This window comes from Mustela nigripes, chromosome 1, assembly GCF_022355385.1.
Source record: "Mustela nigripes isolate SB6536 chromosome 1, MUSNIG.SB6536, whole genome shotgun sequence".
NCBI classification, from domain to species: domain Eukaryota; kingdom Metazoa; phylum Chordata; class Mammalia; order Carnivora; family Mustelidae; genus Mustela; species Mustela nigripes.
In genome coordinates this window covers 116,409,902-116,433,418 of record NC_081557.1, presented here as the reverse complement: position 1 = coordinate 116,433,418, position 23,517 = coordinate 116,409,902, and the positions used below count along the sequence as shown (strand labels likewise).

At 36.5% G+C, this 23,517-nt stretch overlaps 1 protein-coding gene across 1 annotated transcript in view; it reads left to right on the top strand.

Annotated features, from left to right (window-relative positions):
* The window catches only part of HPGD (15-hydroxyprostaglandin dehydrogenase), a 29,215-nt gene extending 5,994 nt beyond the window's left edge, over positions 1 to 23,221 (top strand). Inside the window, exons 4-7 of the mRNA XM_059372131.1 lie at positions 6,520 to 6,616; positions 17,424 to 17,500; positions 19,813 to 19,976; positions 20,971 to 23,221. Of these exons, the coding sequence (XP_059228114.1) occupies positions 6,520 to 6,616; positions 17,424 to 17,500; positions 19,813 to 19,976; positions 20,971 to 21,109 (477 nt within the window). The 3' untranslated portion in view covers positions 21,110 to 23,221. The remainder of the gene's footprint in view (positions 1 to 6,519; positions 6,617 to 17,423; positions 17,501 to 19,812; positions 19,977 to 20,970) is intronic.
* The last annotated feature ends 296 nt before the right edge of the window (positions 23,222 to 23,517 follow it).

The window sequence follows — 23,517 nt, the reverse complement described above, 5'->3', positions numbered from 1 at the left end:
CTTTATTGGGATTTATGTCTTACACTTTTGTTCATGTTTTATTTTTAAATTAATCTTTTAAAGACTTTATTTTAGAGAGAAGAGAATGAGAAGGGGGAAGGGCAGCAAGAGAGGGAGAGAGAAAGAGAAACAGACTTACTGTTGAGTACAGAGCGCGATGTAGGGCTCAATCCCAAGACCTGTGAGATCATAACCTGAGCTGAAATCAGGAGTCGAATACTTAACCGACTGAGCCATCCAAGCGTCCCTTCAGTTCATATTTTGAATTTACTAAGTTCTCTTTTTTTTGCTCTCGATCTTTTTCCATTTTTTTCTTAAATTCCACTGGATACCTCTACTTCTTCTCTACTGATAAGAAAATTGAACATTTTATTTTTTTTTAAGATTTTATTTATTTGAGAGAGAGTGAGAGCATGCATGCAAACGAGTTCAGGGGGGAGGTACAGACAGAGAAGGAGAAGCAAATTCCCCACAGAGCAGGGAGCCCGACTCAGAGCTGGATCGCAGAACCCTGGAATCATGACCTGAACCAAAGGCAGATGCTTAACTGATTGACACACCCCAGCGCCCTGGAAATTACACATTTTATTAATCTTTGGTGGTTGTCCCTGACTTATTATGAACCATATTTCATTGCATCCTGTGGTTGCCAGATGGAAAAAAAATGAATTGAAAACTTCAGGAATATTTAAGAATATATTTTTATAAACTTAATGGCACTTTCCACAACCACATAAGTGACAATAATTTCTTTGCATCAAGGTCTACTAGTGAAAAGGCACGAATCACACAACAATTTTCTCCCTACTGGTATTTTTAATAGTTTCATCTGTAATATCTATAGATATTTCATAGACAAAGATCACTACACTATGAAGTTCCTAAATTCGTTGCATTCATAATGGACACCTACTATGTCTTTTCCTTAAGAAATCAGTTGTCAGGGTGTCTATGTGGCTCTGTCAGTTAAAAGACTAAGCATCTGCCTTAGGCTTAGGTCCTGATCCCCGGGGTCCTGGGATGGAGTCCCTCATTAGGCTCCCTGCTCAATGGGGAGTCTTGCTTCTCCCTCTCCCACTCCCCCCTCCCGACTTGTGCTATCTCTGTTCTTTGAAATAAAAAAATAAAATCTTAAAAAAAAAAGACAGAAATCAGCTCTCAGAAAAGTGCAATGATTTGAGTTAATATAAAGAACATGAAAATAATGAAGACATTATCACAAAGAAAATGGGATTAGAATTATCAATCTTCATCTGGCTGAGAGGGCGTGTTTGCTCTAACATGTCCTGGGTGAATAAAAACTTCCTGCAGGCTAGAAATTCTTACAATATCTGCAAATAGAAAATTCTAGAAGACCAGGAGAATTTTATTTGACTCCTTTGATTACAACTCACTGTCTTGGATTCTTCCTCATTGAAATTATCTGGCCTTTATTTTTCTTTGGACTCTGCTGACATAAGGCACTCCTTAGCTTAACTCCAGGAACTAAGGACATTTATTTAACTTACATCTAAAGAGCGGGATATAACCTTTGTTACCTATATATAACTTGAAAACATGTTACTTCCTCTCCTACCTGCAACACCCAGTTCAAGACTAGATTGGAGTCTGACCTATCATTATCCTTCTGACTTGATTATTGTGTTATATAATGCAAATATTTGTGTTTGGTTTGTATATTTTTTAGACTCTGGATGTAACTTGCCTCCTTCCACGAGACCAGGCATGTTCTGTTGCATGTTCCTCTATGTTCCCATCTCTGTCAGAGTAACCACTTAGTTAAAGGACTTTACTATGTATCTCTTCCTCTTCTGGAATCTTGTATTCCCTAATGATACCATGCTTATAGGGCTTACAAATTTTAAAATTGTATTAGAATTACTTTTATACCTGTGCAATTTATGCCAGTAGGCTATAAGCTCTTTCAAGGCATAAAATTTTTGTTCTGTGTACAGAGTAGGTGTTCAATTTATATTTACTGGAGACATAAGCTAACATTCTATGATATTTTACATACATGGATATTCATTTTCATATTTTAATACAATGTTTAGATTATTTCCTAATGCATCAGTGTTGCCAAGCTGTACCTTTTGTCCTTCTACTTTTACTACTTACCAAACTTAACACTTCCTTATCCTTAACTTAGCAGAACACAATGTTATCACTTGTGTTACTTTAATGTAACACAAGTGATACATTAAACCTCTTCCCATTCTTTTGTTTTCATGAGGCTATTCGGTGCTTCCTCCTTAATCTGAAGCCAACTGCAGTAGCTTTATTTATAGCTACCCAGAGCTCATTAGGAATGTTCAGGGAAGACTGAATCTTTGACTGTCAAAGGTTACTCTGGCAATTGGGTGGGTAGAGGTAGATTTAACTTTGAATATTGATAAGCCCATTCTGTAATATACTTCTTTACTTTCTGATCTTTAATAAGCCTAAATAAATTAATTCCCATTCATATGGGATTTATAATCTAATTTGGGTATGTAACTAATTTATTGAATCTCTTAGTGTACTCAAATAAAAACGAAACAAAATAGATGGCTTATTGTGGTTGATTATTTTTTTCAGAAATGCAAGGGTTGACAAAAGATTTGTACTAATAAGAGTATGCATTTAGATTCCATCAAAACTAGATGAAAGTTCTGAATTTAGAATTCATGGACTTTTATTTCATGTCTCTGGTCTTCAATTTCCCAGTTGTAAAAGGATGAAGATAATTTCCTTATCCGGAAGGATGATTAAGCTTAAGTAAGCCCTAATTTACATGAAGTATCCAGCACAGGGCTACTACATAACATCACTCAATAAATTATATTTCTCCTCCTTACATTTTCTTCATTGTCACAATGAATTTATATACAATTTATATACTTCATTTATATACAAAGTGGGTTCCTCTGTCCTACTCTGCCTCTAAGGATGAGTTGAGGAGATGGGAAGAAATGTGGTCAAATGTACTCCTGTTTCTTGGCTCCCAAGGATGCTGATTACAAATTAAATTAGTAACTGCTCTCTGTTTTGTTACTCCTACTCCATAATGTTTAAAGATCTAGTCGAACTATTATGATTAGGCAGAACTTGCTAAATTTTAAGTAGCTCTGCAAAGGGGAATACAATAATATTTCTCACATTAGAAAAATGAAAAAAGACTGAACACAGAGAAACAAAAGCTGAAGAAGGATTTCAAAGAAAAAAAAAAAAAGAGTGGTCACCTGTATTAGTACTCCTCAAGAATTGGGCTGAAGGAAAGATAAAAAACCTGAAAGGCAATATTTCATGATTTAGATGACAGAATTTTTAAAATGAGAGTTAAGAGCATAGCACAAGAACCGGAAATAAACTAAAAGGAACCTCAGAAGGGAGAGAGCTAAGATAAGGAAAATGATATATTAGGAAATTTCAGTAGTGAATACATGCACATGTGTTTTTTGTATATAGGTTATGGAAATATATATATAATATATAGCACATTACATATTATATAAACAATATATACTGTATTGTACATATAATTTACATATGATTTAATTAATTGATATTAATTAATTGTGGTTAGTTAATATTAAAATATAATTAATATGCTATAATTAATATATTAATGTGAATATATGAATATAGTGTATTAACATGAATATATTTAATATATATTAATATATATTAAGAAGACATGACACCTGGTAAGAGTTAAACAAATATGCTATTACCATCTATCCATTTGTCTTTGTTACTTAATAATTATTCCCAGTACAGGGAAATTTATGAGTGGTTTTAATTTATAGGGTACTTAAATCTGTGGGAAAAACTAATTTAAGATTTGGAATAGAGCACAGTTATAATTTTGGTATTATATTTAGAAATTATTCATAATCAAAACTTGAGTAAGCATGTGTTAATTAGATCATTTTGTCAGTAAGTGAATTTTTATTCACACTATGTGAAATTAACCATAAAATTTTCTTTTTCTCTTTTTGAGAGTCAAATCCCAATTTTTTGGAGGTCAAATACAAATTTGAGAGTACCTTTATGATAGACTAAAATAATACTATATAGATCCCCGCTATGTTGTGTTTGTAGCTAGAACAAGCCTGTAATTTTCATTTTTTTTTCCCCTAGATGCTTGATATTTTAATGACCCAATCTATGTGCTATATAAATATTGCCAAGGAATAAGAATATTTAGAATATTAACAAAACATTTATTTAGAATATTTAGAATATTAACAAAACATTTAGAATTATTAGAATATTAACAAAAACATTTTATTCTGTGGCTTCCTAACATTTTCCTGATTATATTGCCTGGGATAATAAGGAAGAGATTGTTGTAGGAGAGGAGGTAAAAATATCACATATGCCCCAGCCAAAGCATTACCCTGTTTTGTAGATGTATTCAGAGGAGCACTCTCATTTGAAAAGTTCCCCAGTTCTTAACTTGATAATGGATGGGAAAATAATCCTTTATCCTCCTCCACCAAAGACCTGGAAATAAATCTTCCTTTTTTAAAAAAAAATTAAAGCTGAAGTATTCCCAAATTTTTTATCTGGCTGCATCTAGTAGATCTAGAAAACACAAAAGCAGGGTGTCAGCAAAGCCGTAAATACCTGAGAATAAAGCATAGCGCCAATATGCGTAAACAGAAATTCTGTCCGGACATGCTAGAGACTTAGGCAGAAACAACCAGAATCTAACTGACTTTAGTTATTTCAGCCATGGACATTTTTTCCTTCTTATATAAACCATTTAATGTTTTGTATTTTTTCTTTGTAAAGGGACTCATGGAAATTTTACTCATTCTCCCTAAGCCTACTTAATATCATACTGACACATGGTTTAAGTGAATAGAATCTTCAATTTACTTTTTTGTTCTAGAACTAGTATTAGGGAGAGTGGCAACATTGAATGTGTGTCAGGAAAACTCCAAAGGGACTTTTTAAAATAAAAAAGAAGGTAACCACCACTGTATGCCCTCTGTTCCAGACTCATTACTGTCATGTCATTTTCTTTGTGGTATTGTAAAGAATACAAAAAGTAAGAATTAAGATGTCAAAGGAAAATGTTCACCTTCTCAAAGTCAAGTTGGAAGGAAGAGTTCTTAAATCTAAAATGGAAAATGAGCTTCAAGTAGAAGTTTTGGACCGCAAGTTGTTTTTGTAGTGGTAAATTCTCTGACGTTAGAATACAAAGGGAAGCCTGGGGAGCTCCATCAGTTAAGCTGCTGCCTTAGGCTCAACTCATGATCCCAGAGTCCTGGGATGAGTCCCACGTAGGGCTCCTTGCTCAGCTCCTCCCTCTGCCTGCCACTACCCGCTGCTTGTGCACACTCTCTCTCTCTCTGACAAATAAGCAAAACCTTAAAAACAAAACAAAACAAAACAAAAAACCAGAAAGGTTGCCTACATGGGGAGGAGAGTCACCAATCAGAGTAAACTCTCAAAAAGCCAGTGCAAGAGTGATGAACAAGTTTAAGAGGCGGACATTACAGAAGATTCCTTGTCCAACTGACCAAGTCAAGGTCTTGAAACAGAGTGAAAGAGTTATGTGATCTCACACAACACAGAAGTCAGGAGTGCTTAATATTGCCATGCAGTGATCCCAGAATGCAATGTCTTTTCATCTCTCTGGTCTGCCTCTCTTCCCAGAGCTTTCATTTTAAGGATGTTAGCAATGTAACTACATATTCCAGCCATTATACCCATACAGAGGGGTGGGAAAGGACTAATCATATCTTTCTGGTTTTCTTAAAAGCAACGGACTTTTCAGCAACATTCTCTCGCACTGCCCTTTCTTGACCTGGACCTCCTCCTGCTGACTGCACCTCAGGTCTCACTGGCTAGAAATGGGTCACCTGTGGGCCTTAAGCCAGTCACTAGCAAAGAGAATGGAATTTCTGCAACTGAATGAAATTAATCAGTGCCCACCCTAAACCTGGGGAGATCACCTTCCTCTGTGTTACATGGGGAAGAAGTAGATACAAATGCCAAATAGACTTTTTATTAGAAAAATTTTTTTTAAATGGCATGAAAATGGTGTAGGAAATCAAGGGTTTCCACTATTATGTATCCCCAAATCCAAGAGAATTAAACAGAGTAGATGTATGTGTGTGAAAGACCTGGATCTGGGAATGATATGCTAAGTAGGGTAAATAAATTTTGTGCCCAATATTTAGAGAAGAAAAAGAATATTGCATATGCAGTTCTCTAAGGCTCTGAGATTTGAGGTCAAGTGACAAAGCACTAAGGAAATACAATTTTTTTCATAAAGTCTCAGATTGGGCAACTAAGTGAACTTTTGGGGAGATGTGAGAAGCTCGGCAACTGTAGGCAAACCAAAGAAAAGCTACAGAATGACTCGCTTTAAAAAAAAAAGCAAATAGCCGCTTGAAAGCCTTTCAGAGATAGTATTTGCAGAAATCTCCCTGAATGTCTACAATCACCGTAAAAACTTCAGTCTGTGATATATAATAAAGTATAATGGCTATGTTACTTTTCCCGTTTATGTCTCTGGATTAGGTTTCTGTTATCAGCGGAACGTACCTTGGCTTGGATTACATGAGTAAGCAAAATGGAGGTGAAGGCGGCATCATTATCAATATGTCCTCTTTAGCAGGTAAGGACAAGTATGACATTCATAACAATTTCCTAATGGTAATTTGGGCCACAAAAATAAATCTTCATTAATAATAACTTCCTACTGATAATTTGGATCACAGAAGTAGATATTCAAAGTACATTTATTATCAACTCAGGAATCAGCAAGATAATTTCATTTAAAGTTTCAGAAGTCTGACCAGTATTGACAGCGAGTGGTCTAAACTCTGCTTGTCCCAAAGTACGGACACTTCCTTACATTATCTGGTTTCAGTCATGTGGTAATTTCAAAACAGGTGCTCAAAACAGGTGTTCCCCGCCTCTCCCACTGTGCCCCACCTCCCAGCTCCAGTTGTATTTCAGGGGTCAGGTGTGGAGACACCTGTGACAACACCAGAGATCTGCTTCTCAGCATTGTTCTTTCTCCTTCCTCTGGGTGTCATTGTCAGATGGTCCTTAAGTCTCTTTAAACTGCCACCAAGGGAGGCTTAGAAATTTCCTTCTTGGGAAGTTCTCAAAAAACAAATGAGCATTTCCGTTTCGGGGTTGCTTAAAGACAAAATAACATCCCTAAAGTTATTATAGAACCAATTCTACAAGTTCTTCAGGGTAAATTGGTTATTTTTCCTAGTGTAATATCTACTTATAAATGATAAGATTTCAATTCTGAGGATGTGGTAAAAGGTGAGAGCATGGGCAAGACTTAGATATTTGGCCTAAGAGAGAGCCACATTTAAATTCTGGGAATCTGAAACCCTAGAGTCAAATTGCCATGGCTATATCTGCACTATTTTGAAATAAAATTATAAAGAAAAATACATAAACAATTAGAGATTTAATAAGAAGTATTCGATATCTTAATAAAAATAGAAATGTAAAAAAATCTGGGGTGGTGATCAAGAGATAATCCTATGGGCTGTGTCTTAAAGCTAGAGAGCTAACAAGGATTGGAGAAGCTTGAATCCTGTTCAGGGAGCCTCTTGCCCTTCTGTCACTGGAAGTACTTCTTTCATTCCCAGGAAGTCTGGAAGCCTCCAGGTTGAATCAATTTAGAACTCTGTTCAAGACATTCTGTACAATAAGAGGAGGCTTAAAAAAAAAAAAAAAGGAGGTTTATTTGCCTCAGAGCATGAATAAAGATGTGCAATGCAGTACTGCGTTTTAGCCAATAAAAATATTTAAAGGTGTCATCACACTTAACACATTGAACACTTACTGTTTGCATGCTACTATTTTAAACATTGTGTGTGCCTTACCTCATTTAATACAACCACCCCACAAAGTGGATTCTGTAATCTCCCTTTTGTAGGGAAGGAAATCCAGGTAGGAGAATTTGAGTATCTTCCACAAGCTTACACAGCAAGGAAGCAGTAAAGCTGGTATTCCCACATGAGCAACCTGATTTAGGACCTCTTCTGTCTTAACCACCGGGTTATCTAACTCTTCTGTCCATGAGATGGTTAATTTGGCTCTCCATCCGTGATGAGTTTAGCCCAACTGTGAGGTAAAAGAAACTGAATTCCTCTAACTCCATTAAACCAGGGAAATGTGCTAGTTATCTTCAAGCCTTCTGGGCACTGCTTTAATTTCAAGACAACATGACTAACTCTCAGTGATATCTTAAGCTTTTGCCCCATTTGACACACAGAGTTAAGCTCTGAAAACATCTGAGGAGCTTACCAAAGGCACAAGTCAAAACACGTCTTTGGCAAGCGCAATTTAAGGATTACAATTAGACGTCCACTTTGCTCTCTTGGCGAAGAGCTTGCTTTATCACACTACCCACCTCTGGGTGTTCATTGGCTTCTACCTGTTTCAGAGTCAACATTGGGAACCATGTGTGGATCTTTCTCTAGTCATGCAGATGAAACTGAATAAATACAAATTCAACAATAAGATCATTTTGGTTTCAAATTACCTTTCTGGCACTCTTACAATTTAATGACTAGCATAGCATTCCAGACTTCTTCTCCACTTACTATGCCTCCCAGCCAGCAGGGTGTCTCTGCTTATAATAGTTGCTTAGCTTATCTTTGTCCACTGTGTTTAATTTGGTACCTTCATCCTTATGTAGGGACGTACCCTCCCTCCATAACGCCCGACCTCCATACCTGATGCCTTTATACAGTTTCTTTTTTGTCTCTGGATAACCTGGACAGGCTTTGCCACCTTTCTTCCCACCTGGGCTTTGGCATTAATGTCCTTTAATCTCACAAAGAGGATGAAGATGCATTGCCCTGTAGTCTATCCTATCAGCAAGAACATCTCTTCTTCCCACAGTGAGATGAATTTGATAAACACTCGGGGTTTTGTAATAGTAGAAAAATATCAGTGAGAACCTCTTTGGCTTCACATTTTCCTCAGAAATGTTACCAACAGTTTTATACCCTTGAAGTCATAGCCTGTTGGGAGAGGTCAGATGACCAAAATGTCTGAGGAGTTGCCAGAGTCAAAGTATTTTTTCCCCTCAGCTTTACTGAGGTATAAATGACCAAATTTCTAGTGCTTACTTCCTCTGTGTTTTCCAAAAGTGCTTTCTGAACTTTCCTTTCTCAGATTTGTTCCTACTTCCCTCCCACTGGTCAGTTCACTAATGGAATAGCTGTGAGTGCTGTTCAACTCTACCAGTCTTTCCTCACAGTCTCTTACGCTGTCAGTAAAACCTTAAGTTGAAACACTGGTTTGGGCAGAGAAGTTAATGAGTAATGACCACTGACGCAGACCAAGTATCAAATGCAATTAATAAGTTTAACAAACAGGAGTCAAATGGAGAGTGATTCCACCGTGTATTGAGGGAAGGGTGTGCGCCAGCTGGGAGCTCCAGAAGATGTTCTGAGCACTGTTGACCACTAGATTCCTCTCTATGAGTTTCTGTCTATAAACACAGTCTGTAAAGCTGCGCTCATGTTGACATAGTCATCCTTAACTATTAAAAAAAAAAAAAAAAAAGTTGAAAGGAACAACAAAAGATCAGCCTGAAGTCGGGTTTGATGCCCATCACCTGGCACAAGACATCCCATGAGAGTCAAGTGTGCTTCTTACACAGTTCATTGCTTCTGACAGTGGGAAGGAAGAAGTAGTTGTCACAGGAAAAGCAATTTGCCTGCTAATCCTTCTCCCACCTGCCTATGTACTTAGCTGCAGAAGTCCTAGTGAGCCCTGGGGGCATCCTCTGTGCCTCTACGACAACCACTCAGGGGCATTTTGTGAGAGATCCTGTTAGGGTCTCATTTCCTGAGATGGAAAACAGTAAGTAAGAAAACTTAAAAACAGGGACACCTGGGTGGCTCAGTGGGTTAAGCCACTGCCTTCGGCTCAGGTCATGATCTCAGGGTCCTGGGTTCGAGTCCCGCATCGGGCTCTCTGCTCGGCAGGGAGCCTGCTTCCCTCTCTCTCTCTCTCTCTCTCTGCCTGCCCTCCATCTACTTGTGATTTCTCTCTGTCTAATAAATAAATAAAATCTTTAAAAAAAAAAAAAAAAAAAAGAAAACTTAAAAACATTTAGAGTCTTAAGAAAATACTTGAAAAATCATTGATTTTTAAAATACCAGCCCAGTATCTTACTTACTTGGCTATGTTTCATCTAAACTGATATAATTAGCTTGAAGTTAATGTTGAGGTGAATGTGCTAAAGATACTTCTCCAAGGGGCAGCTTCCACTTAAACCTACATTGAGCGAGTACAGAAAGGAGAAGGGGGATGTGAGAGTAACTAGGCAAATATTCTACATGAAGAGCTATATACCGGTATCTCTTATGAGCATGGCAGAACCAAATGGATAGAGTGGCACAGACTTTTTAGACAGAAACAGGATACTGAATTTCAAGGCCCTGGGTCTCCCATGGCCTGAAGAGCAGTAGTGGGACTGGAATGTCACAACAGAGCAGAAATTTCAGGTGAGCTAAAATACTCATCACCTTCTATCATCTCCAGGCCAAAAGTAAAAAGAAGACCTAACATTCTTAGGAAATGCCACGTTACAGGCATTGTGATAAAATCTTAGTTATATGAGTTTTACCTTTGACCAACTCCCTACAACTTATTCCAAACAACTGTATATAACTTGGAAAATGTGATGAGAATTAGCAGTAGTAATAACAGCAGTTTTTATTTTGCCATTATTTTAAGTGTATGCCATAGAGTAGGTGATCCTACATTATCTGGATCTTTACTGGCCAAATGCCAACTGTTAAGAACCTGCGAGCCACCTTTCTTGTTTAGTACTGTCGACATGCTTCATGGTGTCTATTGTGCTGTCTTATGGCTTAAACTGATTAAGAAGGGACAGACTAGAAGGAATCAATAAGAAAGATGAAATATATATGAATTGGTCTTTTGAGGAATGGATAAAAATGTTTAGAGTTTCCTAGACAGATTAGGCAATGAATAGTCTTCTGGAACTAACATGTATAGATGATTACCTAGATGATTAGATACCTAGGGATTTGGTTCAGATGTAAATTCTGACTCAGGAGGTCTGGGAGAGGTCATGAGATTCTGGTGATAGTCCTTGGACCACACTTTGAGCAACTAGCCTCCAGTTTGCAGAGATTCATGGAATGGCTACGAAGTTCATCTCCATTTCCTATGATCACAGCACAGGCAATGCCTGAACTTCTAGGAAGGAGACTTTTGGTGGAACATTAGAAGCCACTTTCCAAGAATTAATAAAGTTAATTATTAACAAACAAAATTACCTTTCTGGAAAGATTTTTATTGTAGAAGATGTAGTGGTTTTAGGAAGGTTTAGACCACTTTTTATATCCTGTCACACTTTAAAACATGATTTAGGGGCACCTAGGTGTCTCAGTCGGTTAAGCATCTGATTCCTGATTTCAGCTCAGGTCATGATCTCCAAATTGTGAGATCGAGCCCCATGGAGGGCTCCATGCTCAGCCAGGAATCTGGGTGGGATTCTTTCCCCTCCCTCTCCCTCCCCCTCTGCCCCTCCCACTGTTTGCTTGTGCGCTCACTCTCTCTCTCAAATAAATACATAAAACATGATTTGTTAATGGCAGACATGATACTGAGAGGAAAAAAAGCAGCAGCAGATAATGTGTTCTGTTATGTGGCACATCACATAATGGGGAGGTGTCCCCATTACTTTGGTCAGCTTTCTGCACGAACATACACAGATTCTCACCAGTTCTCCCTTTTCTCTCATCTTAGAGAAGTGATAGTTAAAAACAGAAAGGTGGGTACACGGTTTCCTTTTGGATTGTGAAGAAAACATGAAGGGCTCGGGTTCCTGCTTTTTGGCATAGCTGCTAAGCTACCATTTATCATGCAAAGACTGGTATCCTTAGACTCTCAATTTATTTTCCTAAACTGAATTTCTTTAGCACTTCTGTAATCTGTTTCACATGGCTTCTACCCATTTAAAAGAAAATCTGTTTGGAGGTCCAGTACAATTGCCCTGTCCAAGCAGATTTCAGTTTTTTTACACAAGATCTTTTTGATTTTTAACTTCTATGAGACATAGGGATTAAAGCTATCTGTTGTAAATATGGGCAGGAAGGATATTAAAGATGGAAGAACTAATGTGGAAATGGAAATTATATTTTTCTAAATGACTTCCTTGTATGTTCTGTAATTGCATATGTAATTTTCAGGTATTTAAATTTTTCTTCGTAATTATCTCATCAGTCAGTGACTATTTGATGTTATTATCCTGAGTGGTTTTAGAAACGATTTCTCTATTTTGTGGGTAGAATTTCTCCTTCTTTTGATTTTTTTTTTCTAAACCTATTGTCATGATAAACAATCCTGTAACTAATTAGACATGTTATATTTTGGTGAGAGTCGGTTTGGGATTCTGTAGGTGAACTTTGCACCATTCTGGGTCTAGAGTGAACTTTGTACCATTCTGGGTCTAGAGTTTTAAAGATAAAAGCTTCAGAGAGTTTTAGAGATAAATACTCTATTCTCTACCTTTTAAATATAAATAAAAATGTCTTACAATATTTTTTTAAAAATGTCATTTCCTTGGAGACTGCCGTCTTGTTGCCACAATCCCTTGTTTTGTTGTTGTTAAGTCCTTTAACATGAAGAGCCTTTAACATGAAGGTATCAATTTGCAAGATGTTAGAAACCCAAATTAATTCCAGCAGCTGGTCATGGAGTTCTAATACTGGCAAAAGTCCCTTGAAGTCAGATGACAGGCACTGATCTAGCAGTTCAGCCAATGAAGGTCTACTCTCTGCCCTGCACCAGGGGTCTTTCCATTAATATGACACATTTCAATAGAGTATTTAATTTTTTATTTATTTGAAAGAGAGAAAAAGAGAGTGAGAGATAGCGAGCACAGGAGTAGGGGCAGAGGCAGAAAGAGAAGCAGACTCCCCACTGAGCAGGGAGCCCAATGCAGGACTCAATCCCAGGATCCCGAGATCATGACTTGGGCTGAAGGCAGGTGCTCAACCAACTGAGCCAACCAGGCACCCTTCAATATATTTTAAAGACTACTTCTCTATGCCTTGTACTTGAAAGCTACTAAACACACAGATCTTAAATGAATGTACTTCTGTAAATCCTCTTGAATTAGTATTAACAAGAGTCCACGGTTTGCCAGGGTCCAGAAACCAAAACAAGTTAGGACATGGACCAGATTTGTGGCATTTTAATTCAAATGTCAAAATATACATTCTGACAAAAAGATATAATGTGGATAAATAAGTCTATAAAACAAGATTTGGAGATGTTTCATCCTAAGGAAAAATATTTATATAAAATAATAGCAAATTGTACAGCTTATTATGTGCCAGGCACTGCTTAAAGTATTTTATGTAAATTAGCTCATTTGGGACAAAATAATAGCAAATTGTACAGCTGATTATGTGCCAGGCACTGCTTAAAGTATTTTATGTAAATTAGCTCATTTGGGACTCAGCAGCTACCATGATGGCTCTAGTTTACAGAACAGAAACACCTTGGTAGCCCTCACTTCTTCAAAGGTCACATAGCTCATTGTGATGGATTCACAATTTGTATTTGGGGACACCTGGGTGGCTCAGTCAGTTAAGTGTCTGCCTTCATCTCAGGTCATGATCCCAGGGTCCTAAGATCCAATCCTACGTCCGGCTCCCCTGCTCAGCGGGGAATCTGCTTCTCCCTCTCCTTCTGTCACTCCCCCTGCTTGTGCTTGCATGCATTCTTTCTCTCAAATAAATTTTAAAAAATAATCTTAAAAATAAAATGTTCTCACTGAAAAAAAATTTTTTTTTTCTTAACTCAGCCAGCCTAGCACCCAAAGTCCAAACCACTGTGCTATAGTCCCTCTCGACAACTTTGATTAAAAGGATATTTTTGAGTGGTTAAATAGCATAAGAAAATGTTGGTCATGAGATCTGTTTGATGGGAGCTGTGAAATGAAAATTCGAGTAGAGTGAGTTGGGCAGCAAATGGGAAGCAAGGAGAGTAGAAACAAGGAGTAGAGAAACTCTTTTCAATACTTTGTGTTGTCAAGAGATACAGAATTGTAGCTGGAGGAAAATGTGAGACTATGGGTGTTACTTATAGATAAGTGATCTTGAGACATGTTCATATCTCAAGGGGTATGACTCTTGTTTGATTTTCTCTTGATAACAGTGACCGCTCTAGGCTTCTTAGAATACTATCTTTAATTTCTATGACAGGGTGCCTAACTTGTTTTCTTCCTACCTCCACTGGTTCTTTCTTCACAGTCTCTTTTGTTCAGTCATCCTCCTCTACCAGAGATGGCTGTCACGTATAGTTGTGCAGGTTGTAAACCGCAGAAATTTGGTGGGGGTGGGGGCGTAGGGGGTGGGAGGGCTAGGGCACGGCACAATTTACACGACCAAGTTAATGGTGTTTCCAGAGTGATAGCATGCACACCCTGCACAATTCTATGTGCTGACCCTGATTCCCAGCCTCAGAATATATTTTTATTTGAAGCACATAGAAACAACATATATTAGTATTGTAGGGCGAAGGTAAGTAACAGAAGTACAGTTGACCAATACTGAAACTAAACCACGATAGCAATAATATTGTGTGTAAAAGAGAAGTGGCTCTTGAGGTCTAATAGAAAATGTTGGATGTCTGAAATATTCAGAAAAAATCATAGTGAAAAATTAAAAAAAAACCTTAAAAAAAAACTTTCTCGACCCATTTTGTCTTCTTTTCACAATAGCAAACTGAGGTACAGATGGTAAGTCTCCACCTGGACTGTCCATTGGCAAGCTGGGGGGAAAATACTGCAGATCACTAACCCACCCTACCTGTTTGAAACATAAGAAGCAGCAGTGAAAAATCTATATGTATAGGAAGATAAAGAAAAAAAAAAAACCTCTATTTAGCTAAGTTAACTATGACTTGCTTAAGTAATTTAAAAAAAGAATTCTCTTAACTTATAATACCCTAAAAGTAAAAACAATCCAGATATCTATCAACAGATGAATGTATATGCAATTGATGGGTATATCCTTACAGTGGAATACTTTTCAGAAAAAATGAAGTTATTAATATACACTACAGCATAGATAAAGCTTCTAATAATTATTCTGAGTGAAAGAAGTCAGACCAAAAGATTTTATAATATATGATTATGTTTGTATAATAAACTACAGTGACACAAAGCAGAACCGTGTTTGCCTAGAGGGAGGGGGAAAGCAGAAGGAAGAGACGACAAAGGGGCAAGAGGAGACTTTTTGGTGATGGAGATGTTCATTATCTTGATTTCCATGAAACCATTATCATGGTTTCATGAGTGTATACATATGTCAGAATTTATCAGACCCAATGCTTTAAATATATGGAGTTTATTGTGTGTCCATTATACCCCAGTAAAGCTGTAAAAAAATTAAAATGGACACGATTTCTGAATGTTTGATACTGACTTATACAGCCTTTGAGCTAATATCAGAAAGGGAAAGCAATGCACAAGTAGATATTTTTCAGGATGTCAGTGAAAATGTCATTATAATGTTAATAAGATTCATAAAGGCAAGTGCCACTTTAAAAATGCAAACAAACTTTTCACATTCTGGTCACCTCTCCAATTGTACCTTTAGAGGAATGTCTATGTTTTGTGCTTGCTTCTTAAATGGAACCACCTTATTTGATTTATTTCACTTCTGTGACACTTTGAACTAGCATGGGTTCAGAAGTTCAGTGCCTTCACACAAGTAACAAAAATTCATCCTAAATTCATCTTTGACAACATTTATGAATGGAGTCCTTATGCTTTTTGTTTCGGTGGCTGCGCCAGCATATCTCTGATGAAGGGTCATTCTGCATTTCCTGCCATCCGTGAACACCATTCTTCAACCAACTGCCTTTGTCTTGTAAAGTTTTACAGAGAGGCAAACAGCAAGGAACTTAGAAGAGCACGCAGCCCCAATGCCTGGCTGCGCCTACTTTATTCCCTTTGTCCCCAACCCCGAACACACCTGTGTACCCTGTGCAGGCATCATAAATTCTTGCTGACTGACATCGATGAACTTAATTAACTCACACATTTTACTTAACCTAAGAAACAACAACAACAAGAGAGAGCCACACAGTACAGTCCTTTGAGATCACTGGGTGGACGCGCTATGTGTGATCTACCGTCCTCAGTGATTTAAAGTGCTGTTGAGCAAACATACTTTATAAATTGAGACCTGGCAGGCACCCAGAGAGTGGTTAAGGTCTGCATTTATTGCTGAACTTTGGCATAACACACTCAACAACTGATTGGTGGTGCTCTGGGACTGGTTAGCTGGGTGGAGATAAACATGTTTCAGCAGAATAATTTAGTCTTATTAGCGTGACATTTGATATTAATAACATTATAGTAATCAGAGATCACTGTTTCTTGACTCAGAAATCACCAACTAGAAAAATGTTAAAATGAGTTAATGGGGGAAATTTGTTAAAAACTGAAATGTACAGATGGCTCTAATTTAAAACCTTGCTGTTCATCATGGAATTGACAATGATAAGAAATAAACTAGATAGTAACATTTCAGTAAAAGGTCTTGCCTATTGTTTTGTGTATTTTTGAGGGTTGGGCGAGGAGGTAGGGGGGAAGAGAAGCTACGTGTGTTACAATATTACTGTTTCTGCAGGCCTGGAATTTAATCATACATTCCAATAGTTACTATTGTGTATGTGTGGAAAATTAAACCAATTCTGAAATTGCTTGAATTCTGTTAGAGCACATGATTATGAAATGAAACAAAATAGCATCATACATCTTTATTTCTGGTTTTCTTTCTTTCTTTCTTTCTTTTTTTTTTAAATTTAATTTCTGGCTTTCTTTACCTGAGTCATGGACAAGAAGAACTAGGTATCTTTTACAGATCAGAATCAAAAGCAGTTACTTCGAATTTTCTTAAATACTTTAGAGGGATCATCAGTACAGTCAGTGATGGGGGAAATGCCTACTAATTCATAGCAAAGAGAAGTCCTCTCTATGTCTCTTTTCTGAAATTTACACTTCAGCCATGTGGGAGTTTTACAAAATGTAGAATAGATCCTTTTTAAAAATCAAGTCTTAAAAACTGAAAATTGGTGGTAACTTACTGGGTTTAAAGGTGATTCTGCTTATGTTTCAGATAACATGTACTTGTCTCGACCGAGGGTCATGGAAACAGACTTCCATATCACTCTTGGCTTCATTCCTAGGCTGTAACTTACACGCCATCAATTCTGGCCAATATAGTAGAGATCATGGAAGGAAAAATGTCTCATAATTATTTTCTTGTATTTTGTAGAATAAGTTTCAAATAGAAGAGGCACAAATTACTCAATCGTGTGGCAATTATTGGATTTTTGTCTGCTTATTTTTTAGTTAAATTCTGTAAATGTTTTGTTTGTTTCAGGGCTCATGCCTGTGGCACAACAGCCTGTTTATTGTGCTTCAAAGCACGGCATAATTGGATTCACACGCTCAGCAGCGGTGAGGATCTAACAACCGAACTATCTCTTGTTCTCTTTCTGTGCATATGTGAAACATGGGTTCTAGAAAGCAGAAGGAATAAATTCGGAATTCAGTGCATCTGGTTTAAAGAACGAAAAATAAATTATCCTATAATCGTGATTATAAAAATGGTTTTCAGATCCCATGAAGGAGCAAATGAAGAAGAGATCTTTTAAGAATGAAGTCTCTAAACACAGATATGTTATTGAAATTTTCCTCAGGGTCAAAAAAAAAAAAAAAAAGGAAGGCACTCTTTATTTTTAAAATTGACTCCAAATGTAAAAATTGTTAACTTGAGGCCTTCTTGAGTAGAACATGTATTGTGCTCTAGATATTACTTATTGTTGGAGATAAAAAGGCTAGCACAGAGAGATGGGACTGGAATTTACCAGAGAGAGTAGTCAAGGATGATGTCTCCCTGGGGCCTAGGGTGACAGGTGTACAGAGCTAAGAAAAATAGTGTAGGCCTGATTGACTACATGCAATGGTGGCATGAAGTAAGAATGCTTGCCTTTTTATTAACTGAAAAGGGGGCATTTTTGAATGGAACCTGAGGAGCAAGGAGAGAGTCAGAAGCAGAAGCTAGACAAAAAGCAGCCTTTGGACCACAGGAATGAGCTTAGATGGATTCTAACTGCAGCCATCAGCAAATCTTTGATGCTAAGGAGTGACAAGATCAGGTTTCCATTTTCAGAAGACCGTTCTGGCTATTGTTGAGAGAATGTATTAGAACAGGTGTAGAAGAGGATAGAACAGTTTGGGGAATCTCTGCCATGATTAATCTAGGTGAGACAAGAGAAGGGCCAGACAGAATTGGAGAAGAGATGGGGATAGAGAAACTAGATGCATGAATGGTAAGTGTTCAGTCAAAAGGAAAGATAAGCAGCTCTCATGCTCTTAATTCAAATTTATTGGAAATTTTTATTTACTTGCATAGATTTAATCTTTAATTCAACTTTTAATGAACACATAAAAGTATTACAAAACAAAATAATCCTGATGAGCACTGGGTATTATATGCAACTAGTGAATCACTGAACTCTACACCAAAAACTAATGATGTACCATATGTTGGCTAATTGAATTTAAATTAAAAAAATAAAACAATTTTTAAATACCAGAAATTTCCTATTTACAATGACAAGAATGTAAATCTGTACCATCAATTCTCATTATTTTTGGTAGTTAGCTCTATAAAATCACTTACGAACACTGCATCAGAGAATACTGAACTGTTGTTCCTCAGGGAAATGTGGGGTTCCTTCGAGCCTATGCTCACAGCATCTTGACCAATCAGTCCATACATAGCCTAGTCTTACATATATTTCTATGTGAAGACACGTTATTTAATATGCATGGTGTTCACTATGTAATATATGAACATGAGCAACAGTATTTATACCTCATGCCTGAAGGAACCTTATCTAACACATGAATTTCCTCTGTACGGCACATGACAGCCTTCCCTCGCTTGGGACCACTATGCTTGGGAGGCGTTTTAAGTAGCAAAGTCACCAACAGAAAGCACGAAAATGGGAAAAACATAGACTGAATATATCACAAAGAGGACATGTGTTTATAGTGTAAGAGCTGAAGCAAGGGCATTTTTTTGATCGTGGTTGGAACATTTGCTCTGTGCTCATCCATAAACGACCCCAAGCACTCCATGACTGTTGATTTTAAGGGTTACAAAGAAACTTTAGCAAGTAAGTAAATGGAATCCAAAAATAATTGACTACATTTTGTTTTATAAATAGTTCAAATAAAATCAATAGGTTGAATGTGAGCCAAGAAACGCTAGTCTGAAGATGCTTAAATTGTCCTCTGCATAGTGCATATTATCAGGAGTGTCTTTAGAATCAGAGTCCCAGACTTACCCCTAACAGTATTTTTTAAGGAAATATTCTCTTCAAAGATTGTTATACAATCTTTGAAGGCAAACCTGAGATACTAATTTCTGAGCCTTGGCTTTTTACGTTTCGCTTCCTGCAGAGTTCAGTAGATAAGAGCAGCTTAGATAATCAAGTATTTTCAGGAGTTTCCCAGAAATGTTGATTTTTAAAGAATTAATTATCTGAGGCTTTCAGGAATTAATTTAATGCTTTAAGTATGTATTCTTTTATTTTCTGCTACCAGTCAACCTTAACATTGTCTTTGTTAGATCGCTAGAAGGATATCTGACTAGTATTTTTCACATCAGAGTCTTTGAAATGGTTTTAATTATCAGTGTATCCCATGGTATACATTTACAAAGCAACTGAAACCTGCAACCTTCTACTTCTGATCCACAGATGGCAGCTAATCTCATGAACAGTGGCGTTAGACTGAATGCCATTTGCCCAGGCTTTGTTAATACACCCATTCTCGAATCCATTGAGAAAGAAGAAAATATGGGACAATATATAGAATATAAGGATCATATTAAGGATATGATGAAGTTCTATGGAATTTTGGAGTAAGTAAAACTATACCAATCTTCCTTTTTATGATGGAGCAAAGAACAAGGACATAAGCAATAAAATGGGAAAAAATAACCCTTTAAATCTGAGAAACTAAGGGTGCTTCAAAGTGCTGGTTTGGCAGACACACTAAAAAAATATTTTTTTGGGTGTCTGAATAGAATGTTTACACATTATGAATTCCAAAAAACAGAGCATCATAATGCCGTTGGCCATAATGAGATATTAAAAAAAAAACAAAACAAACATGGTGTTTAGTTGCCTGTGGAAGTTATGATACCTAATTTGACTAAATTCCAAGCAATATTCACATTTACTTTTTGTGAAATTTCATATGGCCCCCTAGCTTCAACCGTTTTCCTAAGAAATGGTTTCTCAACACACGTATTTGGCAAACAGTGTCTGAGCTCAAGCAGTTGGTTTCACAACACAGAGTCATAACTGTCATGACAAAGGAATCAGACCATCACCTGGGAGCAAACCATGCCTCTACTCCGACCATAAACTTATCTGTCAACCCATAGATACCTCAATTTTCTCACTTATAGAATAGAAATAATGCTAAAATAGCATTTTTGGAAAGTCCGCGAATACATTGATATGTGGAAGGTTTTTAAAAGAGCAACAAGGAGATAATAGATGTTCAGTTAATGTTTTCTATAATTCCTCACATTTCTATTTTGATACCATTTTTATCTGGTAAGCCTAAGATCTACTATAAGATAAAGATGAGAAAATAATCATTTTCTGAATAAATATAAGTTCATAAATTCTTCCTGTCAGAATGGCATGGAAATCTACCACTCAGTTTATCATCTGATTTAGTTGATATCTATCTAACTGACTAAAATATGGAGGTAGTCATAGCTTCATGATATCCAGTTCCCTATTATATGATAAAGGTAGATTTTTTTCAAAAACAATTCAAAGTGTAGTGATAATTATGCCTTATGTTGGGTTTTTAAAAACCAATGTTCCCTTTATTTTTAGCCCATCAATGATTGCAAGTGGATTAATAACACTTATTGAAGATGATGGTTTGAATGGCGCTATTATGAAGATCACAACTTCTAAGGGAATTCATTTTCAAGACTATGAAACGACTCCATTTCATGCAAAAACTCAGTGAACATCTTACATATCTGCCATAACAAGCACAAATGACTTCTATTAGACTATAACTTCATTAGAATATAGCTTTTTAAATGAAATGTAATTATGTTATTCTCTGAAGCTTTCTTCCATGCATTTGATATTAACTTTATTTCTAAATGATTAGTTAGGTATTTGGATAAAAATCAGGAACTATCAAAAATAAGGATGTGAACCAAAGCTAACTTGATCTTTATAGTCCATGTAATGATTGAAACAAAGAATATCCAAGGAATATTCTGCATTTCAGAAAACGTATTTAAATTTGTGGTACATAAACATTAATGTTTTTCAGAATATCATTTTAAAGGAGATACTTGAATTGTTATTTAATCAATCCAGATGTAAAAATCTCATTTTGTTTTTATGTTTTCACTTGAAAAAAGAGAAGCTATCTAAAATGGCAAATTTTTAGTAACAATAACTTTTACTTATATTCCATCTTTTGGCTGAACACTTCAGCTCTTTACAGATGTGGCATATTTTGGGACCAGTAGTTAAAGAATAAACTACAGTGTGAATATATCCCAAATGAGAAATATGATGTATGGGAAAATGACAAAGTAACTGGCTGAGATATTGATCCACAGTTCAGCCTCCCATCTAGGAAAACAATTTCTTTCCTGTTTGCTTACTTTAAGAAATTTAATTTCCTCCAGAAATCTCAGGAATGAAATATTTAACAGTTATAGCAAAAACGGTAGTGCTCTTAAGATATTATATTTAAGATCACCTCATTAAAGAAAAAAAATACAAATGTAACATTTTTCAGGGTACTTCATTTGTACCAAGTTCCATAGTGCCTAATTTTTAATAGAACTCTCTTCTTTTTCTAATCTCCAGAATTTAATTAGTATTCTATATATAGCTATTGAGGAGAAGAAATCAATTTTTCCACAGCCTCAGTTGTAAATGTTTTTGTGTGCTCCAAGTCATAATAACAAGAGGTAAAGATAGCCTGTGAAGTTTTGCTATTTTCCCAGTCAAGTATTTTCAGAAAGGATCAGTAAATGCAACTGCTTTGGGTAACATTATTTGCAAGCAATTAATGCCACAAATAGTGAAAGCACAAGATTTCCAAACCAATCATTTTTTCATAGAAAATTGTATAAGTGATTCACTCTGCCTGTCAAGTCCAAAGGTCCCATCTTGGAGCAAATGGCCTCCATGTGAGAGACTCATGAGGATTTTCTAGAGACACCGGAGTGTTACCATCACTTGCTCTGCTTTAATTCTGCCATAGGGAAATACTGCCTTCACTTTTTAGGAGTAATTTTAATAAGAATAACTCCTGTCCAGAGTTTCACATAATGTATTTGAAAAGCAACAATGAGCATCTGTGAATGTCTGATAGAGAAGGGTTATAATCCTGCGTGAGCTTGTTCATACATTGTGGTGGCAACTCATCAGGGAATAATACAGGCATGTGGCAATGTCACTTACCTTACATATTTTCCTACTGTAGTGTTAACTGCTGTAGCTAAAACTTCTCATTTATAGATGATTTTCTTGTATGGGCACCCTTTAGTATACTCTGTGCTTTGAATGGAATTTGTTCCAAATCAGTGAACTCTGCAGACATTTAAAATCAAATACGGAGTAGAACTGAAAAAAAGGGAGCTATGTTGTAAAAGTTTATTTTACATTAAAATGTATCTGTTATAAATAGCTTTTTAAATAAATATATACCGTTATACAATATCTCTGCATACTGGTTGGGGAAAAAAAATTAAATTTGGGGGAGGGGAAGCCTTAATTTCTTTAAATGTATTTTTTTCAGTGAAAATCCTAATGTAAATAATATGTATTTTTTTTTCAAATGTACTTTTCTTAATAAATGGGGAGTTCCCAGAACAGCCTAACTAAAAATATGTGGACAATGAAATAAGATTAAGACTTGATAATGGCATTGAAATGTCCAACAAACTTAATTTTTGTATCCAAATAATTTCAGATACTTACTGTGCCATTTAAAGTTTAAGTGACTGTGATGATTTCTATTTTTCTTCTATCTGTTCACAAGTTGAGGCTACTAAAGAGGTCTGAGGATGTAAATTTTTAATAAAATTCAGTGATTTCGCATACTAAATATCATCTGAAGGGGAGCTTCTTTCTCACATTTGAATTTCTAAAGGTGAATTTACTCATGCACTGGCGGGGTAGGGGGTGGGGGGTGACTGTCTACTGGGTCACAAATGCTGGCTTCAGTCTTTCATCTCTTCCCTTTTGTTAGCTTCCCTCCTAGGCAGCTCTGTCCATATGATGGCTTTCAGGATCGATAGCCAGAGTTTCACCAGCTTTCAGTCTGGCAGAAGTACTTGTTTCTGACAGCAGATCTCATTGGCCTTGTGTAGGTTATGTACTGGGTACTGAGACAGTCTGTGT